The 22,177-nt window shown below is 39.0% G+C and overlaps 1 protein-coding gene across 4 annotated transcripts in view; it reads right to left on the reverse strand.

The window, feature by feature from the left end:
* The window catches only part of LOC144077399 (endonuclease V-like), a 61,097-nt gene that overhangs the window by 20,671 nt on the left and 18,249 nt on the right, over positions 1 to 22,177 (reverse strand). For 3 of the 4 annotated variants that reach the window (XR_013301014.1, XM_077605119.1, XM_077605117.1), the window contains one exon: positions 16,948 to 17,017. Coding sequence is in view for 3 of the 4 variants with exons in the window: in XM_077605119.1 (XP_077461245.1) it covers positions 16,979 to 17,017 (39 nt within the window). In the remaining variant the exon portion in view is untranslated. Of the gene's footprint in view, positions 1 to 13,331; positions 13,928 to 16,947; positions 17,018 to 22,177 lie in introns of those variants that run through there. The other variant, XM_077605118.1, reaches the window with a different exon arrangement.

Here is a 22,177-nt window from a genome sequence, read left to right on the forward strand (position 1 = left end):
TTTGTTGTCACGGACCACCTTGTCGGTACAGTATCCCTGAGGTTCGTTATGATGTTAAAACCATATATAAATGTTACATTTCCTCACCATAGTAATACATAAATACAACAAGTTGATGGATATATTTTTTTATTTAAAAAAGTACAGTGGTACCTCTACTTACGAATGTCTCTACATATGAACTCTACAGGTTAACAAAACACTTAATGGGAAAATTTGATCTCTAGATACGAAAGAAATCCCAAATTATGTAACCTGATATCTAAAAAAATTCTCCTCCTGTAGCATCCTGTATTTCATTTTGAAATTGATAGCTGCTATTTCTTTGGCTATTAGCGGGGTAGCGGGGGGTGGAGCGCGGCCACTGGTGGTGGATGAGCTCTGGCCAGTGGTGAGTTGTTGATTTGTGTGCCTTCGTCCCTCGTCGACCCCTCGCAGAGTTCTAACAGGTTTCTCAAGTTTTTCTTAGCATGGTTAATGCTGCTTTATTCTTTGCTGTTCATTATGGGCCCAAGCGCGAGTAAAAAGAAGTTTGCTGATATCATGTGTGTTCACAAGGCTTGCTATCTATCACCCAGCTTGCCAAAGGCAATCGTCATTGGAGCTATATTTCACCAAACGTAATGTAAATTTAATTTCTTAAGTTATGTGTCTACTCACATGTGCACGTATGTTTACTCAGCTGCCAAAGATTTTCCTTCTCCTTTCCCCTCAATGATGCACGTGCCCATGCACTCCCATGGAAAAAATCCTTGCATGTATTATTCATGTTAATGACCCAAAAAATGTACTTTTGTTTTTTTGCATATCTTTTATACAAAATACTTTTATCATTTTTAAAGGGTTTCAGGGGAAGTATTGAGGACCTTCGAACAAATTAAAGCTTTTAATTCTAAAATGCGTCTTTACTTACAAAAAAATCCAAGTTACAAAACCACCTCCAGAACAAATTAATTTTGTAAGTTGAGGTACCACTGTATAATAATTTGAAGGGAGGGACTTAGTAAAAAATAATAAGGTGATGGTTCTATCACTCTCTAGGCATGACAAATAAAACCAAGAATAACCAAACTTTCACATTGGTGGAATTTTTAGATTGTGTGTAAATCGATTAGAAATGTTAGGGGAGTGCGATACATTGACACAAAATTTGAGTGTGCATGCAAATACATGTGAAAACTGAGCTAACACCTGAACACCAAACAAGGAGAAGATGAAAATAGATTAATTTACACACACATTGCAATCTAGCAGACCTGAGACAAGTTGAGGGGGCTGTGAATAATCAAATGACAAATCTCAGAGGCAGGCCTAAACTGGCATGGCTGTGCGTACTAATGACTGCGGTTATTGTGGTGAAGAGGAGGTACAGGCAATTTAAGAGGCGACAGAGAAACCACGTCTTTTCTTCAAATGAGAACATTTTTAGCATTTTCAGCCATTCAACAATGCCCTTTTGGAGTGCCCCAATGATCCCATTTGAAGCTAATCTCAAGGAGTGATGTCATAACACATCTCTTGAGCAAGCTAGTAGGAATATCTATAGCGTGATGAGCTTAAGTTATTCTACATATAAAGTGTCAAGACAAACAAAAACATCGTAATTAACAACATAATTTAACTTATGTAATATGTTATTTGGAAAGTTATTTTGACCCTCACATCGTGCACTCTAGCGACATGTAAAATATATATAGGTTGTGACATTAACTTCTGTTTAGAGATATTTTAGTGAGCAAGCCAAACTGACCACTAACTGTGACTACTTGTCAATTCTAATAAATAGATAGGATCTGATTTTGTTTTAAAACCTATTCTGGGTTTTTGAGGAATATCATCTGGCATTGTTTTAAAGTAAATTGCTATAGTATTTCATAGTGACTTTAAATGAAATATCTGACTGAAGAGTTAAGTTAAGAGACAATTAAATGACAAAAATATATTCACTCATCAATCAAAATGGCCGGAAAAAAACGTATTGAAAAGTTACGAAAAATTGACAATGAGTGAGATAGCCAATGTCCTTTTAGTGACCGAAGAAGGAAGAGCTCCTTAATTAATTTCTACAAGTTGACAACTGGCTGCCTGATTGTGTAGGGGTTCACTCGCCTGACTTCGGTGTGGGCAGGCATGGGCTCACTTCCTGCTGGTGGCGGTATGGTTGTGAGTAAAAATCGTCGTCTGTCTCTGTTTGCCCTACGGATAACTGGCGACCAGACTAGGGTGTAGTCTACCTTTCACCTGAAGTCAGCTGGGATAGGCTCCAGCAGTCCCCGCAACCCTTACGAGGATGCGCGGTATGGAAGATGAATAAATGAAAAGCTGTGAAAGTGCACTGAGACTATAACAGAAAATTAAATGAAAGACAAGAAAACAACAGACCATTAAAAAACATTACAAATTACGTGTACTAAATTTATTGATGGGTCTTATGCTAACCAAATACGCAAAGAGGGTTGCACAGTAGACAGTGGAAACTATAATTTATCTATTGAATGATAAATGAATATGTAACATGAGTTTAGTCATTGGGTAAATCAATTTAAAGTATGAATCTCCCCTTATGTCTGCCATTGTGTTTTGCTTTCTTTTTGATGTCAAATCCAGGAAGTGCATTAGAGGTTTGGAACTGCCTGGGGAAATGGAGCTTAAGTGGACGTTTCCATGCTAGGTCATTATGAAAGTAGCACAACTACTATAAAGATATTTAATTTTCAAAATAGAAACCAAATATTTGACTTGATTTAGCATGCTTTATAACTACAGGCAAGATTAGATTGTTTGTTTTTACGAGGTGGTTGGTCATCAAACATAGCAAAGATATTGTTCATTTGCATTTTTCTTTGCAATTATTCTCGAGAATGGTTTCAGTGTTATAATTACTGAGAAATATGGTAACTGAAGATGTCAGAACATTTTTGTTGTATGAACAGTCCAGAGCACAATGCTTAATTGAGAGGTCCCAGGAAGCTTTTATAGCAAAGAAAGAGACATAGGATCGATGTTTAAGCTTCAAGAAATCGATGGACAATTATCTCTGCTACCCTGTCTGACCGGTTAGTGCGCACTGGACTAACTTTCATGAACCTGTCACCCTGTATGTCCAAGATACAAGTGAACATGTGGACTCCTACAGCATTTGTGGGCTGTCAGGGATTAAATTACATTAAAAGAGTGGTAGGAACCAAGAGAACTAAAGCGAGAGCGCGATACATTTTTTTTTAATTCGCTTGTGTGGTATGCATGATTCCATTCACATTTGGCCAAACAAAGTGCAACACCATCACAACAAACAATTGAACAGAGCCAAAAACAAAAGATGCACTGGAAAATTCATTTTTAAGAAAGTTATACTTACTTGAAGAACAAAAGATTTTGGATGATGTGTTTACAAAAAACAAGTCAGCAAATGTTTCTCCAGTAATTAAGGCTGTGATATGCTGTGCTCATAAGCTTAAAGGCATTATGGCTCCACATAATATGGGCCTACACACGGTAACAGAACCATAAGCATGAGCAATGTTTTCGCATTTCCTGTAAAGGGAACTAAACTCTACCTCTTTGGAGAGGCTGAGGCCATCATTAATCGTCTTCCACGTCACACTCTGAGGGAGATGAATCATGGTAAATTGAGTCACTACAATCTATGTACAGTAGAGGGTCATGCTGGCTGCAAATGCTGCCAATCACGATCCTCTAGCATGCATGTATATATATATATATATATATATATATATATATATATATATATATATATATATATATATATATATATATATATATATATATATATATATATATATACACACACACACATATATATACATATATATATATATATATATATATATATATATATATATACACACACATATATATACATATATATATATATACATACACACACATATATATACATATATATATATATATATATATATACACATACATTAGCTGGGTTGAATACCAATGTCTTTTTCATCTAGGAAGATTTACAAACCACGTTTTAAAAAAGTTTGGTTTATGATTTATTATCCCAAAATGCATTTGGCTGGCAATTATTTCAGAGAGTACTTTGCAACAAAAATGAAACTCGAGACTTTAATACACTGCTTTCTCATTTTGTCGGTTATAATGAACAAACTCGCAAAACTGGTAATTGGTTTTCTTGTGTATGTTGCGATAACGCTGGACGAGTGGTTAGCGCATCTGGGGCCGAGGATTCAATCCTATGTTGCTCCTCACTGTATGGTGGTTTTCTCCGGGTACTCCGGTTTACTCCCACATCCAAAAACATGTAGGCTCGGCTGGTTGAACACTCTAAATTACTCCTAGGTATGAGTGTGAGCGTGAATAATTGTCCATTTCCTTGCGCCCTGTGATTGCCTGGCCATCAGTTCAGGGTGTACAGCACCCCCATGACACTTATGAGGTTAAGTGGCTTGGAAAATGAATGAATGAATGAACAAATACAATCAAAATAAACTAACTACATATCATATTTACTTGTGGTGAAATATCTACATTTGTTTGATCGTCATAATCATTAAAGTGGGGAAGCACCAGTCAAATACTTTTTCAATTACCTCCACTTCAGCTTTCAGAGGAGAAATTACAGGTACAAATATTCACCGTTTCTCCATAACAGTCAGTAGGTGTCAAGTAACTACTTGAAGCATGAATTGCAGTATATTGTAAATTGAAACATGTCCTTTCCTCATACTGTTTTTAACAGCTGAGATCCGCTCTCTTGTGGTCCCTCAATGTCCACTACACTGGCTTCCTCAGTTGACTACACCATGGGCACCGATGACAGATGAATTCCAAAAAGATGGAATCAGTGAGCAGTGAAAAGCCTGCCTGTCTGGCTGGCCTGCCTTCATTTCCGCACCAAAGCAGCTGCTCACCAACTATCACCAAGCATTTTAAAGCGATGCCCCTAATACTACCCTCTACCTTGTGAAAGGGTCAGTGAGCTCTAGGATGATTGAAGGCTGAAAGAGAAAGCAATGGAAAAGGCAGAGCGACAAATGGAGAAAATGTCAGTGAAAATGGGTGCCAGACTTTTCAGGAAGGTGAAACTTGACATTGGGCAATTATTTTAAGATTTTAATGGTGAGGAGTATCCTTTTGTTGCATCCAGGCACTGAAACTAACTAGTCACTATTTTCTGTGCACCACCAAATTTGCAATACATATTTTGACTCCAAGAGCATTGCATCACTTTACATTTTTATTTGAGTTTTATTTTACCTGAAAATATTGTATGCTGAGCATTTGTAACTCCAAAGTAGTCACAAAGTTAGTTGTAAGAGACCTCATAGCACTTTCCTCTTGTTCCCACCATTCATCAATTCATGGAGCAGTTGGCACTCGTGCCGGGACCGAGGGGCTGGTAGTTTGATTCTTAGCTACTCCTGCCTGCTGGCAAAGTGTCTTTGGGCAAGACACTGAGCCCTCTTTTTCCTTCAGTGGGTTGGCAAATCCTTTCATAGCGGTAGCTCTACTGGTGTACGAATGTCTCGGTATAGTAAACGCGTGTAGATAAATGTGCTATATAAGTATTTCTAATTTAGCATTTTACCACTTGTCCTCACTAAAGTTTGTAGGTAAACTGGAGCCTATCCTTGTTGACTTCAGGCTAGAAGCCACTCAGGACTTGTCAAAGTCAGCCAACTGCAGGGCACATGAATGATCCACGCCAATATACCTAATTAGTCGTTAATGAACCAAATTTACCAAACAACATTACGGGATGAAGATACAAACTTGCAAGAGGGGAGCTGAACCTAGATTGGAATCTGCGTTTGTTTATTCCCTGAAAAAAAAAATCTAATTTAGGGATTAAAAATGTGAATGTGAATATGAGAAAAAAAATCTACTCAAGCAATGTTTTAATTGCCAAAGTCAAACATCTACCATCACTACTTACTCACCAACAACCCCTACCCCCCCCACACACACACACATCTAAAACGTTAAACAACACAGCAATCTAAACAGAAATAACAACCAAAACAACAAAAATGCATTTCCATCCCCACTACGCTTCAAATGGAGCTATAAATATTGACACTATTTGCCTGGACAGAGTGAAAACATATTTTTGCCACATTAGAGTTTGAAGTCTCACAACAACATCGTTGATTCACTGCTCATCCTCTCAACAAATCACATACTTTCCTTGCCGGGAGTGAAACACCGTAGCCCTCTGATGCAAATGAGTTGGAGTGGGTGTGATGCATTGGGTCTGATGCATCATCTTCTGGAAAATCACGAGCAATATGAGCCACCACCACTCATGTTGATATACTCCACACCAACAGGCCCATTACAGCTTATGAATGGCTCGGTAGCCGAGGCATTACAGTAGGCTGCGGTGAAAAGCCCAGAGGCTTTGGGTTCTTTCTAGTAGGTGCTGTGTATACATTGTATGCGTGCGTAAGAGGCCAGCATTTGCGTAAGTAGGAACTGCTGCTTTTCCCAAAGATACTACTGGTTGAAAGGGTAGATGGAAAGCGAAAAAGAATCAGCATTACTAGCGCAAGTATACAGTAATGTAGATGGGATCTCAGGGGAATAGTGTGAAATGGAAGGAAATAAGCATTCTTCGCAAGAGGGAGAGCAACTACTGATGCGATGTCAGCTCACAGATGAGGAGATGATTCTGCAGATTAGCATGGGATCAACGCAGAGCTCGAAACTGTGAGATGCATCCAGTATTTCCTTGGAGGCTAAAATGAGCATAGAGTGGCATAGTATGTAGGTGTTTTAGACCAAACGATACTGTAGGGTATGAAAATAGCCATATACAGTAGCAAGACAGAAGCACCACAAAACTGGGTTTTAGAGGAGCTGTTTGTTTGTGAAAATAAGGCTTGAATTGTTATTTATTTATTTTTTATATAGATTATATGACCACAAAGTCAAATCTGCAGCCCAGGTGAACATTGCTTTGCTGGGCCTTTGAGATGCAACACAATCCAAACCACAGTCCCTAAGTTCCGTTATAATAATAAATATTAAACCATAACTAAATGCCATCTGTCATTTAATAGTTATAAGAAGTTGCCTTGAAAGGCTCAAAATTGACAAGTTTGATCTACTATCTCTCTGCAAGGACAAATGGCACATGCTAAGGGGCTGTTCATACTGCATGAAAATATCAGATACGTGTCACCTATGGGCAAAAGAAATTACCTATGACAGCCTTAAGTAGCCTTCGTGTAGTTTAAAGTTATTTTCTATTAAAAAAAAGAAACCTTTTCACAATTGGTCAGTCATTATCTGTCACTCAAGCTGTCTATTTAAGAGTGCCTTGTTGTTGGGTGTACGGAGAGCAATGGTTTTGAGTGTCAATATATACAAATTGTACATCTAACATGAATACATATGACCTCACAATCATATCAATCAATTACTCTTTCTTTATTTAGATGGCTAAAATAGTACTGAAATACAAGTGTTTCACAACAGTTACTTTGTATACATCTTGGAAATATTGCCTTTTATTGACGTTTTTGATGAAATGGAGAAAAAAAAAAAACCTTTTTTTTCTTCCTTTTATTAAACAGGATTTTTTCCACTAGGATGCACGTGATGGAGGAAAATATTATTGCTTTAAGTTACCTGCTGAATTTAATTTATGATGGATTTATGTTTCTCTATAAAAGTTAGAATTGCTTTAAAAAGTATATAAATCTTGTTTAAGCTATGTGAAATCTGTACTGTGTATATCTCTTGACCTTGAATTGACTTAACTTTGAAGATAATTTAATGAAAATGATTCACTCACAACATAAAAAAACTGAAGAAAAAAAATCTAACACAGCCCTTGCCGATCACACATTAAATTTAGGTTCATACAGTTAAATCATAGAGACTGTTACTAGCCTTGGAGCGTGATAACCGGCACATTGCATTACACCTATAACCAGAATGACTCTACAAAGCAAAATGAGGTTGCAGCTATGCATGATTTAGAATGAAGGGTTGGTGCATGCAAACAAGCTAAGGCACAGTTGAGTTCAGCACAGCGTGAGGGGGCCACACGGTAGGGAGGAGGAACGCTGACATTTTTGTGATAAAACCTCAGTTAGCTCAGTCGGTGGAGCAATAAGGCAGTGGGGTTGGTTCAACGTCAGGTGCTTTTTTCTGGGTATCAATGTAAAAATAGACGATCCAATTGCAACAATACCACATCAAACGACCAACTATTTTGCCTCTGAACAAGACAGCAATTCACCGAAGTCACCCCCTGCTTCAATGCACACCATTAAAACATTAAGTTGACTACTGTGCAGAGAATTTCATGAATATGCATTTGTTCTCCACAATAAATAATAGCTTACCTATCTTCCGAATGAATACAATTTAAAAACTAAAAAATGAGATATGGTTATTTGTACTTATCTGGAGGCCAAGGCTACACAAATTTACCCCTGGTAAAAGAAAATCTTTCTTGATATCATCTAGATTTTTTTTCTGAAAATGTTCTCATTGGTGGCCTGGAGGCTGAGTGGCCTCACGATCGGGGACCTGGGTTCAAATCCAGGTCAGTCCACCTGTGTGGAGTTTGCATGTTCTCTGCGTGGCTTTTCTCCGGGTACTCCCATATTCCAAAGACATGCATGGTAAGCTGATTGGACACTCTAAATTGCCCCTAGGTATGCGTGTGAGTGGTTGCTTGTCTCTTTATGCCCTGCGATTGGCTGGCCATCAATTCAGGGTGCCCCCCGCCTCTGGCCCGAGGTCAGCTGGGAAAGGTTCCAGCACTCCCCGCAACAGTAGTGAGGATAAAGCGGCTCAGAAAAGGAGATGAGCTGTTTTCACTGTTTAATGCTATACAACAAAGGAGAGGAAGGAATCTCATTAGGATCTAAAGCAGGGGTGGCCAACTCTGGTCCTCGAGAGCCCCTATCCAGTCTGTTTTCCATATCTCTCTCTCTACCACACCTGAATCAAATGATCAACTCATCAGCTAGCTGTCCAGAAGCTTGATACCAAAACAGATTATTTCATTCAGGTGTCTTGGTTTGAAGGAGATATGGAAAAAAGACCAGATAGGGGCTCTCGAGGACCGGAGTTGGCTACCCCTGATCTAAAGATTCCAGTCAGTGTCAAAGACTTTAGAGAGCGTTAATCCTCTTCCTGATGAATCCCAGAATTCCTGCTGACTGAAGCATTTTACTGACATGAACGGTGTTTTGGCGGTAATGGTGAAGCTGCGTAGACTTAATATAATAGTCACTCAATGGAAATAAATGCCTTGAAACAGAACTGAAATATTCTGAATTTTTGTTGAATGATTCAACAATTTGCTAAATCGGAGTTTGTAATATTCATATTTATTGAATTGATTTCAATGCTTTTATTGTATTGCATTGTATTTGATTGATTAGGGGCAATTTGGAGAGGGTTAAGAACATGCTTGCCTAAAAATATCACGCTCGAACTCCTTATTTGACAAAATTCTGTTTTTGGCCATGCACTGAAATGAATAGGTTGGGCTTTCGTTGACATATTCACATTTGCAAAGCATGCTTGTCCAAAACGGAAAACAAGACTACTAGTGTTGTCACGATAAATCTGACTTTGATACTTTATCTGACCAAAATACCTCAATACTGAAACAACACCACAAAAAATACCCCGCAAAAACCAGAGTAATAGAAGGAAAACAAAAAATTAAAACAATTTAGTTTTTATTGTTAATGCAAAATAGTCTTGATTAAAGAAAATAATTTGATTAGTGTTTTTTTTGCATAGGAGATCATAGGTACGTGCAGTCCATGTTTTTACTATAATGTAGTGCTTGTACTGAATTTTTTCAATGACTCAATCAGGAATAACAAGCACAACGTTATCAGGTGCATCCATCTTGAGATAAAATTTACTACAAGTTCAAGAGAATAAAAAAACTCCAGGAAAAAGGAGAAATCATGAAGCATGGTCACTTGTGACTGAAAATAGTAAGCCAATTTGGGATTCAAGTGTTATATGTCAAGTAACATATTAATGCATGCTCATGTAGATGTTAGATTTTCTGAGGTGTGCTTAGATTTCAAGCTGCTCTGTCATCCAAAATTCCGAGAGCCTATCAGTAGTGCTGACCAAGGTAATTTACATACTTGCGTATTAGCAAATGAGACTTTTTCTTTAAGCATGCAAAATTTGCCCCAGATGGCATTTTTATATCCTCTGATTGTTTGATCAGAGCAAGGCTAATCTGTGTAGATTAATACAGTATGTTCAGTATTCGCCATATCTCGTGAGTATGATGGCTCTTATTACTACATTCAGCGATAGTTGAAACCGCCGAAAAGCGGAGCTATTGTCTGTATGTTTAGGTTCAAGAAATACAACAACGATATAAGGGATTTTTAAAATTAAATTTACAGGATGTCTGGAATAGGAAACTGAATAGGTGACTATATTTTGGGGCAATGGGGTCAAAGGTCACTGATATCAAAAAGGAATTTTGCAATGACCTGATCGCGAATTAGCTGGTTTTACGCAAATTTGCATTCTAGCTAATGTGATGATAAGCAAAACAAAGTGCTGATATTTTGGGGCATGAGGGCTGAAGAAAAAGACTTCCTAAGTGTCAACGACAGTTTAGCTAATTGGTGGTTATGGGGGTTGAATTTGGATGTTCCGTTTTGTGCAGAAATGGGAAAATCAGTTTTCAAAAATTGAGCATCAAAATCTTGTAAACCTATATTATACATTCATATTGTCATGCATGTCTTGGGAAAATGCAGGTGTGCTAAATAAAGTGATTGGTGAGTGTATTACAGCTACAGTTTGACATGATCCACCTTCAGAGGGTCAGGCCACTGGAGAGACTCAGAGCATGATAAGAACAAAAAAAAAACAGACTAGTGACGTTTCCATTGATTTACTCGTCTCTGTGACCTTCGATTGCTTTCAAGTCACCGATTTCCTGCCGGAGGTAAGTCAACCTTCCCAACACGCCTGACCGGAGATGTGTGATTTAGAGGTACGCAGCTGCTAACCATGGCGGCACTATTATCACTAGGATGTGAGAGGAATGGCTGGGATGTTGGTGTTTCTCATTTCTTTTGCCTTAACTCTATAAAAAATACAGTATGCATATCAACATAAATGATATCCAAACTTGCAGAGCGAAATGTGAAGCGTGAACGAGACCATAAAACCGAGAATGACATCTTCCGCAGTGTCTGTCCCCTACGGAGTCAGTTGATTGGCGCACTTATTTTTTGGTTGACTTTTGACACCAATCTTGGTTCAGGATAAGATTTAGATGGTCTAGTCTTGGACTTGACTCTCAAAAGACTTGCATGGTCTTCATATTGACACTGTTCCTTACAATTCACCTACCTCAACAATAAAGCTCACAATAGCGATAGAAGAACAAAAAAATGAGAAACTACAATGATTCTATGGTAGAAATAGTTTTTTTCTGAGATTTTACAACTTTTTTCTTCTGTCTCCTGTCTAACATTCCTGTGGTTTTGAGCTTATTCCTATCATGAGAGAGGAGCTCACAAAGATGTGGTGCATTCTTGTTCGACAACAACAAAGCAGGCTCGATGAAAAATGAGGCAGTTGGTGGCAATTTATCAATCCCTGAGTGGCGCATGCCGGCACCCGGGCAGAGGGAGGTGAGGCAAAACTTGAAAATCTGGGTTTTTGTCTATGATGAAAATGGATGCTACAGTTCTCCTTCACTGCATGAGAACAACATAATGAGAGAGGGATACACAGGGTTTAAAATGACTTCATAGAGCATCACCAACACCCTCCTTCTCCACTAATTCTAAAGAATGAGTTCCCTTCAGACTCCTGCCTTGGCTATTTGCATCTCCATTGGCGTGAAATAGGTCAACAGAAACCATTAAAAAGGAGAATGAAGCAGGGAAAAGCACAACTGCACCATTGTTCTACCACTTTGACACAACTTGATGCCTTCAGCTACCTCTGACTTTGCAAATGTACCCACGAGAGACATTTGAGAATAAAAGCAGCTCTGTTAGATGAACAGGTCATCAAAAACCACTTTTAAAATGTCTATTAGCAAGCCATTAATTAAGAAAAGATCAAATTTGGCTGAACATTATGCTTTACTAATTGAAAATGATACCATCTGTTCGACAGAGCACAATGTGCCAGTGAACATTTCATGGCCAAATGTGGAAAGACTCACACAAGAGAAGGAAGATCATGCTAATTTAGCAAAAAGCACAAACAATTTAGCAAAAAGCACAAACAATTTAGCAAAAAGCACAAACAATTTAGCAAAAAGCACAAAGAATTTTGATAAAACAAGTGCCAGAAAACCAGGAAGGCATGAACTAACACATGGTGAGCAAAGGATGATTAGAAAAGAACATTTAAGTAGATAGATTCCTATATATATTCAATAATCAGACATTGTAAGTACAGCTGTTCACTGATACAGGAAATAAAACAAAGAGAGAACACATTTAAGAGCTAATTTGGCTCTGCACTGTTTTTCCCTGCTCCTGCTTTTTCACCCAGTGTAAAAAGTAAGTAGTTTTACAGTGAGAGCAAAGGGCATGAGAATTAACATACTGCATACAAGCACTGACTAGTTCATGATGTGCACTTGTGTGAAGTGCGGCACACTTTTTGCATTGAAAAAAATCTCAAGGGTCACCACCAGCGGAAAATCTTTTGATTTAAAACTACTATGTTGCCTATATTAACAAGTCGTGCTCATCAATGATTTTTCAACAGGGATCAAATAATCCCCCCAAATTATTCCAAAATCAAAATTTTCAAACCGAACTAATGTCACCAAAAGTTGACCCCTGTCAACTTCCAGTTTGCGTGATGTAAAAATAAGTAATGTATCATTTTTCATCTCATAATTTTGTGACTTTCTCCTAATAATACTGAACTCTTCGAATATTACGCGAAAAGTGCTCACACAGACTTGACGTAAAGTTGATGCCATTGAAGTCAAACAACTTCCGATTCAAGTAACGTGAAAACAACTTTCATCGGCACATGATGACTTTTACATTTATATATATATTTCAAATATTAGTGTACTTTAATTGGCTACAAATTGTCCATTTGCCCATAGTTGGCAATCGATCCATGAATCAAATTTAATAATTGATGCTGTTTCTGGAAATGTCAACAAGCAAAGTTAATTGAGTACAGAAGATAATACTGAAAATGAAGAGCACCACTGGTGTGTGCCCTTGTACCACTCAAACTTTTTCATGAAAGCAGCTACTCCCAACAGAGCTGATCAGTCCAACCTTCAGCTGATTGCTTTTACATCTTCCATGACATTTAAGAAATGTGGCACTGGAAAGGCCGCTGAAATTTGTACAACTGCATGAAGTTGATTGGGAAGAATCTCCATGTTTGGAGTAACCCATACTCATACACCTGTAAAAACCTGACCTGTAAAAAACCTAGCATTGTGCAACTCGACTCGTACTTTTTATTATTTTATTATTTCATTTTTAAGACCGGACATAGCGCGAGCTCAAATGACAGGGACAGTTAGGTCAATTCCTTGATTTCTTTTTCTTTTCTTGACAAAATACACGGTATTAGGTTTGGAATTCGAAATATTAATGTGAAAATTTAATACTCCACATAAAATGTGGACCTCACTCTTAGGTGACCAAAAGCACTGGAACAGAAAAACTCAAAATAGAGCTTCTTTGTGAATGAGAATCAATGCTGTATGAAGTTGAAGATCCTTTGTTTTCAATAGCTGTCGAGGCTTGTTTAATCCTTATTTCGTGACTTTACCCTTTCACTAACCTCTTTTGCATGTTGCATTTCTTGCTGATGAATTCCTTTGTTATTTTAGCCTTGTGGTTTCACTTATTAATTTCCTCCATGATGAAAAATGTTTCTGTCAGTTCAGCTGCATTTTTCCTTAAGCTGGTAAGCACTGTTTCAGTAGACAAGCAAAGTTCAAACCATGACAGGATCTCACAGACATCCTTGAATGGTGTAGCTGATGAAAAGATCTAGATCCAATATGTTTTCAACTATTTGCACATATATTTTTCTCTCATTGAAAAGTGCAGCTTTAACAACAGAGGATGTTATTTATGTTTAATGCGATAATGGGCTTGTTGCAGGTAGTAGATATATAATTCATTTTGCTTAGCAACCAGTAGTGTCACATTGATATAACTATACTTTGGGTATGTCCAGAATCTTTAACTACTAGTGTTCCATAGCCAGCATTTTCCAAAGTAGTCTCATCTCATCTCATTTTCTGAACCGCTTTATCCTTAGTGGGTCACGGGGGGTGATGGAGCCTATCCTAGCTGACTTCGGGCCAGAGGCGGGGGAAACCCTACATTGGTGGCCAGCCAATCACAGGGCACATGGAGACAAACAACCATTCACACTCACACTCATACCTAGGGGCAATTTAGAGTGTCTAATCACCCATGTCTTTGGAATGTGGGAGGAAACCGGAGTATCCGGAGAAAAATCAAGCAGGCCCAGGAAGAAGAAGAAGGAAGAATAATGCAAACTCCACACAGGTGGACCGACCTGGATTTGAACCCAGGACCTCAGAGCTTTGAGGCCGACGCGCTAACCACTCGCACAACCGGGCCGCCAGAAACTTAATGTGCATCAATTATTTTTGTTCTGCGTATGTTTGTTAATGATGTTGTACTGTTTATTGTTTATACGTCGGATGAGCAAAAGAAAACAAGATGAGATGTTCAAATATTCGACGTTTTTCTGAAAAAACTTAAGTGGCTTATTAGCATGTTTGGACGTCGGAATTTTTTTGGCTTTCTACTATCCACTGGCAGCATTTTTTGGAATTAAAATTACATCCATTTTTCCTCCTCTCTCACAGAAACATGCTGTTGATGCAAATTTTGTTAATGAATATCCCATAATAAAACGTACGGCTTGCAATCAGATGCAGTTTTTATTTGTATTTTTTTGTTAAAATTTTGGTGATGCAGTTTATATTTAGTTACAGTCTACAGAGCAGAATTCACTAGGGGTTTCTAAAATCTTTAGTGCCCACATTTGTTCCATAAAAGTCAATCTATTAAAGTTTTGTGGTAGATGACATTTTGCACATTTTCACAGTTTTGTCCTTACATGGACGCACTGCTCCACTGAATTCTTAAAATTAGTCTAGGGCAGGAGTGGGCAAAGCGCCCCTCAAGGGCCACTGTGGGTACAGGTTTTTTTCCAACTAATCCAGCATGGACAGTTTAACCAATGAGGTGTCTGCAGAAACAAGAACCACCTGATAGCAATCCACTGACTGCACTTGAAGGAGACCAGTTAAGTGAAAAGAACAGAAAACCCGCACCCACTGCGGCCCTTTGTATAATAGTTTGCGCACTGGTCTAGTGGACTAGGTGGGACCATACTGCAAGCGCCCCCTCACTGTTACCTGATCTTTACCTAATCTTGTTAGGAGAAATATACGTTCCTAGCATACAGATGTGTTAATGGAGAGGCCCCGAGACTGCAAAGCTGTTACAGTTTCAAATGTAGAGCTCTTCACATAGCAGAAAAGGGCCAATGCTTTTGATCAAGCATGGTTGCTACCTAATAAGAGAGCGAGAGGGTAAAGATAGGTTAAAATCAAGAAAAAACAGCTACTATAGCCCTGTTGACTCAGCACAAAGCCCATCTTCTTGTCTCAGCCTCTTTGTAGCAAGTGATCAAAGAACAGAGCGCACTCAGAGGGTTCTTTAAGTCAGGAAGCTTCTGAGCGGGTGAGTCACATTATGTGTCATAGTAGGGTTCACTGAGGTACAAAGTCCAAAACTGTGCACACTTTATATTTCAAATTCAGCAGCATTGTTCTGATCAGTCTTGAACCAGATTGTCTTAAATTTCAAACTACACTGACTTTTCTTTGGGAAGGGAATAAAGAATAGGGCGGTCACTTTAAGAGCCCTTCCTTGAGAGACGAGCATGAGCCACCTTAGACATGTATAGAAAGTCGTCATCTTCAGACTGCACGAACAAGTTGTCTATGTTGACATTTTGTGTCTTATCTAACCTTCCCTGCCCACAAATTGTGAAAGCGCATGTGCTAGAGGTTCTGTCAGGAAGCAAGTCAGTTTGACTGCAACCTACATATACTGTGGGTAAAAATGATTATTGTGCTGCATTGGATAATGCACAACATACTGTAGGTAACTACACCACACGCACCGTGTTGATAGAGAGGTTATAAACACAATTCCCTGTTGGGCTCCTGGCCTTGGTACACTGTGTTTGTGATATATGACTTTAATTTCACTGGTTTCAGATGTGTGTGACTTCACCAAGGTCGCAACTGCACACTAATAAAGAATTTAAACATATCTGGAAAATGTATAGCGTCCCGGTGACCGAGTGATTAGTGTGTCAGCCTCACAGTTCTGGGGTCGATGGTTCGATCCCAGGTCGGTCCTCACTGTGAGAAGTTTTCATGTTCTCCCTGGGCTTGCGTGGGTTTTTTTCAGGTACTCTGATTTTCTCCCACATCCCAAAAAAATACAGGGTCGGCTGTTTGAGGTGTGAGTGTAAATGGATGTCCGTCTCCTTGTCGCCTGCGATTGGCTGGCCACCAATTCAGGGTGTCCCCTGCCTGGTGCCCGAAGTCAGCTGGGATAGGTTCCAGCACCCCTGGTGACCCTTGTGAGTGTGAGGATAACAGGATAAGAAAATGAGTGAATGAAAGAATGGAAAATGTATAAACAAATATGAGGTATGTCAACATGAACAACCTCTTAAATATTACTTGGGTTAAAATGAAATGGCACCTTTGATGAGAATGATTAAGATGACCAACAAAAAGAGCAAACGACATGTTTTGAGTTTCCTCAGCCTCATTTGCTTCAAATTCTTTTGACAAATAGTCTCCGTTAAAACATGTGTGGCTGTACATGTATATCAGAAAGGTAAAAGCATGTACATCCAGTTACTTACATCATTCATCATTCAGTGTTTCCTGTCTCTGTCATAGATCACGAAGGTACTTTCTGGAGCCAAGGTCAGCCTGTGAAAGAAGAAAGATGGGGGAGTGAGCGGGAACCTGACAAGGGATGAACATGGAAGGGAAGACATCACAATCAAATGTATTCAGAGGCGTGGAGGAACGCCCTTACACAGTGAACATACACACTAGATGTTTGAAATGGAAATGAGGAGACCTTAATGCTGACTTTACTCAGAACAAACAATGCACTGGCCTTTACTGCCAAACCTGACAAACATAAATCATTCTGTGGAGACAGGTGTTTAGGCCAACACGGCTCAGCATTTTTAATATAAACATTGAGGTTGCGGGGGACCAAACATATAACTGTGGTCATCTTGGGAATAACTCAATTATAAAAATGAACTATTTTCAAGCCAGTTAAGTTCTCACACAGTAAAGTCATCCAGATATACTTTCTCAGCTCAAATTAAAAATGAATTAACCGAATTGTAACACTGACGTTTGGTCTTGGACCGGGATCTATCGCATATACCGTATATATTCGAGTATAATGCGCAAAATGTTGTACCATAAAACTGAAGCAAAGTTCGGGTTCGCGTTATACACGAATCCCGGTAAAACAATGCCCTACGCTGGTGAAAAAGTCCCCTCGGCAGCCGTTAAATTTGGAGACGTAAAACCTGTCTTTGTCCGCCAGATGGGGCGCGAGAGCCCGTTCTAATGGCTGGTTCTCACACTCAAAAAAAAAAAACTCAAGATAAATGGAATCAATTGTTTGGTGAATCTGATGATGATGAATCAGATTTTGAAAATTTTTAAATATTATGGTGATGAATTAGACTTTAAGGAAAACAAATTAAATTCCCTTTGTGAATTTTGTTCATGCCGGTAGTTCGTTTTACCAGGTTTCCATACCATATGTAGTGAATAAATGTTTTGTCATGGCGACATGTGTTCAGCATTTGCCAGTTACCAGTACCGGTGCAATCCTTAGCGTGAGCTGAGAAAAAGTGAAAAAATAATTTTATGGCAATTTTTAGTCACAATTTATGGGTGCGCGTTATACACTTGTGCGCTTTATACTTGAATAGATATGGTAACATCATTATGTCTACGTCTACTATAGAACATTGGTGGTCAACACAGATCGCAATCTACAATTCGATCTTGACGGTACTATTAGATCACATGACAATACGATTTGATGCACTTATATACATACACTCTTTTGACTAAAGTAATAAGCGGGATGTTTTTTGGCCTCGTAGGTTCATTTTGCATCCTTTAACCCAAGAGACGGGGGAAAACGGCTCTCCTCTCTTGCTCAAAGTGAATGCCCTTCGCTGCAGTGTGCAGTCTGCCTGAGCTAGTACTCGCAACCAGCTATGGGGAGGAATTTGTCTTAAATAATATTCACATACATAATATATTCGAGATTTATGTGTGTTTGGGATCCATAACTATATCCAAGATTTTCATGTTTGTTTTTGAGATCTTTAAATATACTATTGATTTGTGAAAAATCTATTATTTTGGTCAGTAACAGTTTTCAAAAATATATGTTGGCAAAACATTTGAGTCAAACAGTTTCACTCACATTGACAAATTTTGATGGAACACTACAAGTTAACAGTTCAAACTCAACATTTGATATAAACTGGACTTAAGTATTTTCAGCTAAACAATTCATTTTAGGTAAATATAGTAGGGTATTAAGTTGCTCAAAGCATTGATCAAATCCAGCCCACTCTTTTGGCAGACAATTGTGATACTGTGCATCTATTAAGTAGATTTTTTTAAATTTTGCAACCCTGTTACAAAATTGAACAAAATGTTTTCCCCCTAATTTCTACACACAACGTCAATGTGGGAAAAATTGTTTGGGGAATTTTTGTAAATGTATTAAAAATAAAAAAAATGGGATATTGGATCTACATACACAATTATTTCACAGCCTTTGGGCAATACTTCAGTGATGCACCTATGGCAGCAATTACAGCCTCAAGCGTTTTTGTGGTGTACCTGTACATTGATAGAATCATATTTCCTGCTATCTTGACAATCTTTCCTGTTCCACTGAAAAACATCCCCACAGCGTGACGCTGCCCCCACCGTGCTTCACTGTAGGGAGGGTATTGGTAAATTGATGAGTGGTGCCTGGTTTTCTTGAGACACTTTCATTCACTCAAAAGACTTCAATTTTTGTCTCACCAGACCGGAGAATTTTGTTTCTCATGGCCTGAGAGTCAATCGGGTGCTTTTTAACAAACTCAAAAAGATCTGCCATGTTTCTTTTACTAAGGAATGGGTTCCATCTGTTTGCGTTACCATGCAGGCCAGATAGATGGATTACTGCAAAGACGGTTGTCATTCTGAAAGTTCTTGTCTCTCCACAGAGTAACAATTGAGCTCTGACAGAGGGACCATCGAATGATCGGTGAAGTCCTTGACTAAGGTTCTCTCCCGTGGTCACTCAGTTTCGATGGCTGGATAATTTACATTAAGTATGTGTGGTTTCAAACCTTTTTTACTTACTAATGATGAACACTCATTGGAACATTCAAAGCAGCAGCAAATTTTTCTATAACCTTCCCCAGCCTTGTACTTCCTGAATCGGTACTCAGGCAAATTCAGGGCACAAGAAGACGGGGTAGTTTAGAGTGGCTTAATCAGTTTACCCGGCATGTTTTAGGGATGTGGAAAGAAACCAGAGTACCCAGTGGAATCCCCAACAAGCCTGGGGAGAGTATGCAGACTCCACACAGTGTGGACCAACCTGGGATTGACCCTTCGACCCCAGAACTGAGTCCAACGCGCTAAGCACTCCCCAAGAGGCCGCCACAAATCAGCACAACATTCCTTAAAGAAGATAATTACAGTACAGATATTTTCTGGTATAATTCTGTGAAGAAAGGTTGTATTAATGGTGAATTTGGCAAGGGACACTATTCAGAACACCATGTTCCACACTGCTTATGCTTTGCAGCGCTGTGGGGAGCTGGAGAGCTGCCTTAGACTAATCACCAGTCAATCTCAAATCTCAAGCATAAAGAAAGACAGCCCTTCTCACTCAGTGTTTAGGAAAGAATGAAGGAATCCATAGAGAGCCTGCACAGGGAAAAATATTGAAATTCTGCACAATCTGAGCCGCGGGCAAATCTGTGAGATGGCAGTGCACAAAAATAAATCTCCAGCCTGATTCTTGTTGAAAAACATGGCCGTGTCTCTTGAATGTAGTCATGTCGCAATCACCAAGCGAGAGAAAAAGGTTGCAAAAATTTGTGGAGATTGAGAAAACCTGAATGTTGTATTCCATACATTATGATTAGGAAATTATTGTATCTGTTGTGCCATCTTTCCCCCTTAATCTTTGCAATTGTATGCCAAGCTTTGCTTCATTCGTTTTGCTTTTAACACTTTTTAAATTCTTCATATTTATTTCCAAACAGGAAAAAAAATATGTATAAGTGGCATTGCAATATAAGTCGTAGCATTTAAGAGAGGGCCTTTTTCTTATTTGATCAGAAACCAAGAACAAACAAACTTTAAAAGAAAAATAGTTAAATGGAGAACAACAGGGTAAATAGGCCCCTTTTAGTGTAACTTTTACATTTTTTTTTAATAACTACAGCCTACAAAAAGAGGCTTTTGGTGGCCTGAGAGAAAAAAAACACAAGTCGCACCTGAGCAAACTATGAAAAGAAGGTCGACTTATAGGCCTGTATAACCTAAGGCCATGACTATTACTTTTTATTTATTAAAATTGGCATATTTAATGTCTACAGATATTGATTTCCTACAGGTACTCCATTTTTTTTCATAACACAAACACACATTTTTAGATTGAATTTGTCATATTTTGCGAGCTTTCCGGTAATACGATACTATTTTAAGATGCAATTGGGCAAACTGACAGACACCAGTCAGCCAATTTGGCATTGTCTGACCATCTGACCACACTACTGGCACTAGTTTCCCATGGGAGAGGTCGGGTGGCAAATTTTCCCAAGGACTGAACAACAATGTGGACCCCCGATTCTTTGATCAATGGACAACCCACTCAACCACTGCGTAACTGTCTCCATTGCATTGTAGGTTGGTTGAACATAAAACTTTCCGTTAAGTGTATATGTGAAAAGTTATCCGTCAATGTGTGCCCTGTGATTTCCTGGTATTTAGTTCAGGGTTTACCTCCTGCTCACAATGACCCAGCTCCAGCACCCCAAAGCTGATGGATATGGTTGTTTATAAAGAAAGAGAAAGAAAGATCTAGAGGGAATTAAGTCATTAAACTGAGTGTACTCGAAAAAGAGTAAAAAGAGGGAACAGAGAAAAGTAAATGCTCCAAGCAAACAGATGCACACCGTTGGCTCTTTGCAGAGCTTTGAACGGTGTCAGGCAACACACATGTACAGAGGTGTCTGGTCCAGTGGCCTGGAGCAACTATTCATCATTTAGCCCCACAAAACCCCTTATACCAGGCATTTATGCTTAGCCTGCCACATTGCTTGTCTTCTCTATCCTGCCTCCTGTTTTCAGATCATTTTCTCTCACTGGAATCCTCTTTCTGAAATGATTTGCTTCAAGCCAAAGCTATTGTTTTTATATCCAACTGAAATCATTAGGTTTGCCTTCAGGTATAATTCAAATAGTGTTCCGAGCCACCAACCACACTTCACCTGAAAAAAGGCTTGGAGTCCAGAGACTGCAGCGGCAGAATGTCAGACAGTCATATATTAACTTTTAGACAGCCTCGGGGCCCAATGGGGATGTCCGATTTAAATCAATCACATCCTTTTGCCACATTTTAAAAGTTTCAAAAGTCAACTGGTACAGATGGCAGCAATGGAGCAATAATGTCAATCTCCTGTAATATATTAAGCTGTCGGTCATGACTCTATAAATGTCTATTACCAACTTTATCTCAAACATGTGGAAATGGGCCATTACCGATGAGATGTCATTTTAAAAAGAATAACACTTCACAATGGATCATTCGGCGTGGCCCGGCGGCTTGAGTGGTTAGTGCGTCGGCCTCACAGCTCTGGGGTCCTGGGTTCAAATACAGGCCGGTCCACCTATGTGGAGTTTGCATGTTCTCCCCAGGACTGCGTGGGTTTTCCCTGGGTACTCCAGTTTCCTCCCACATTCCAAAAATATGCATGGTAGGGTGATTGGACAGTCAAAATTTCCCCTAGGTATGAGTATGAGCGTGAA

The sequence above is a fragment of the Stigmatopora argus genome, chromosome 7, assembly GCF_051989625.1.
Source record: "Stigmatopora argus isolate UIUO_Sarg chromosome 7, RoL_Sarg_1.0, whole genome shotgun sequence".
In the NCBI taxonomy this organism is placed as follows: Eukaryota; Metazoa; Chordata; class Actinopteri; order Syngnathiformes; family Syngnathidae; genus Stigmatopora; species Stigmatopora argus.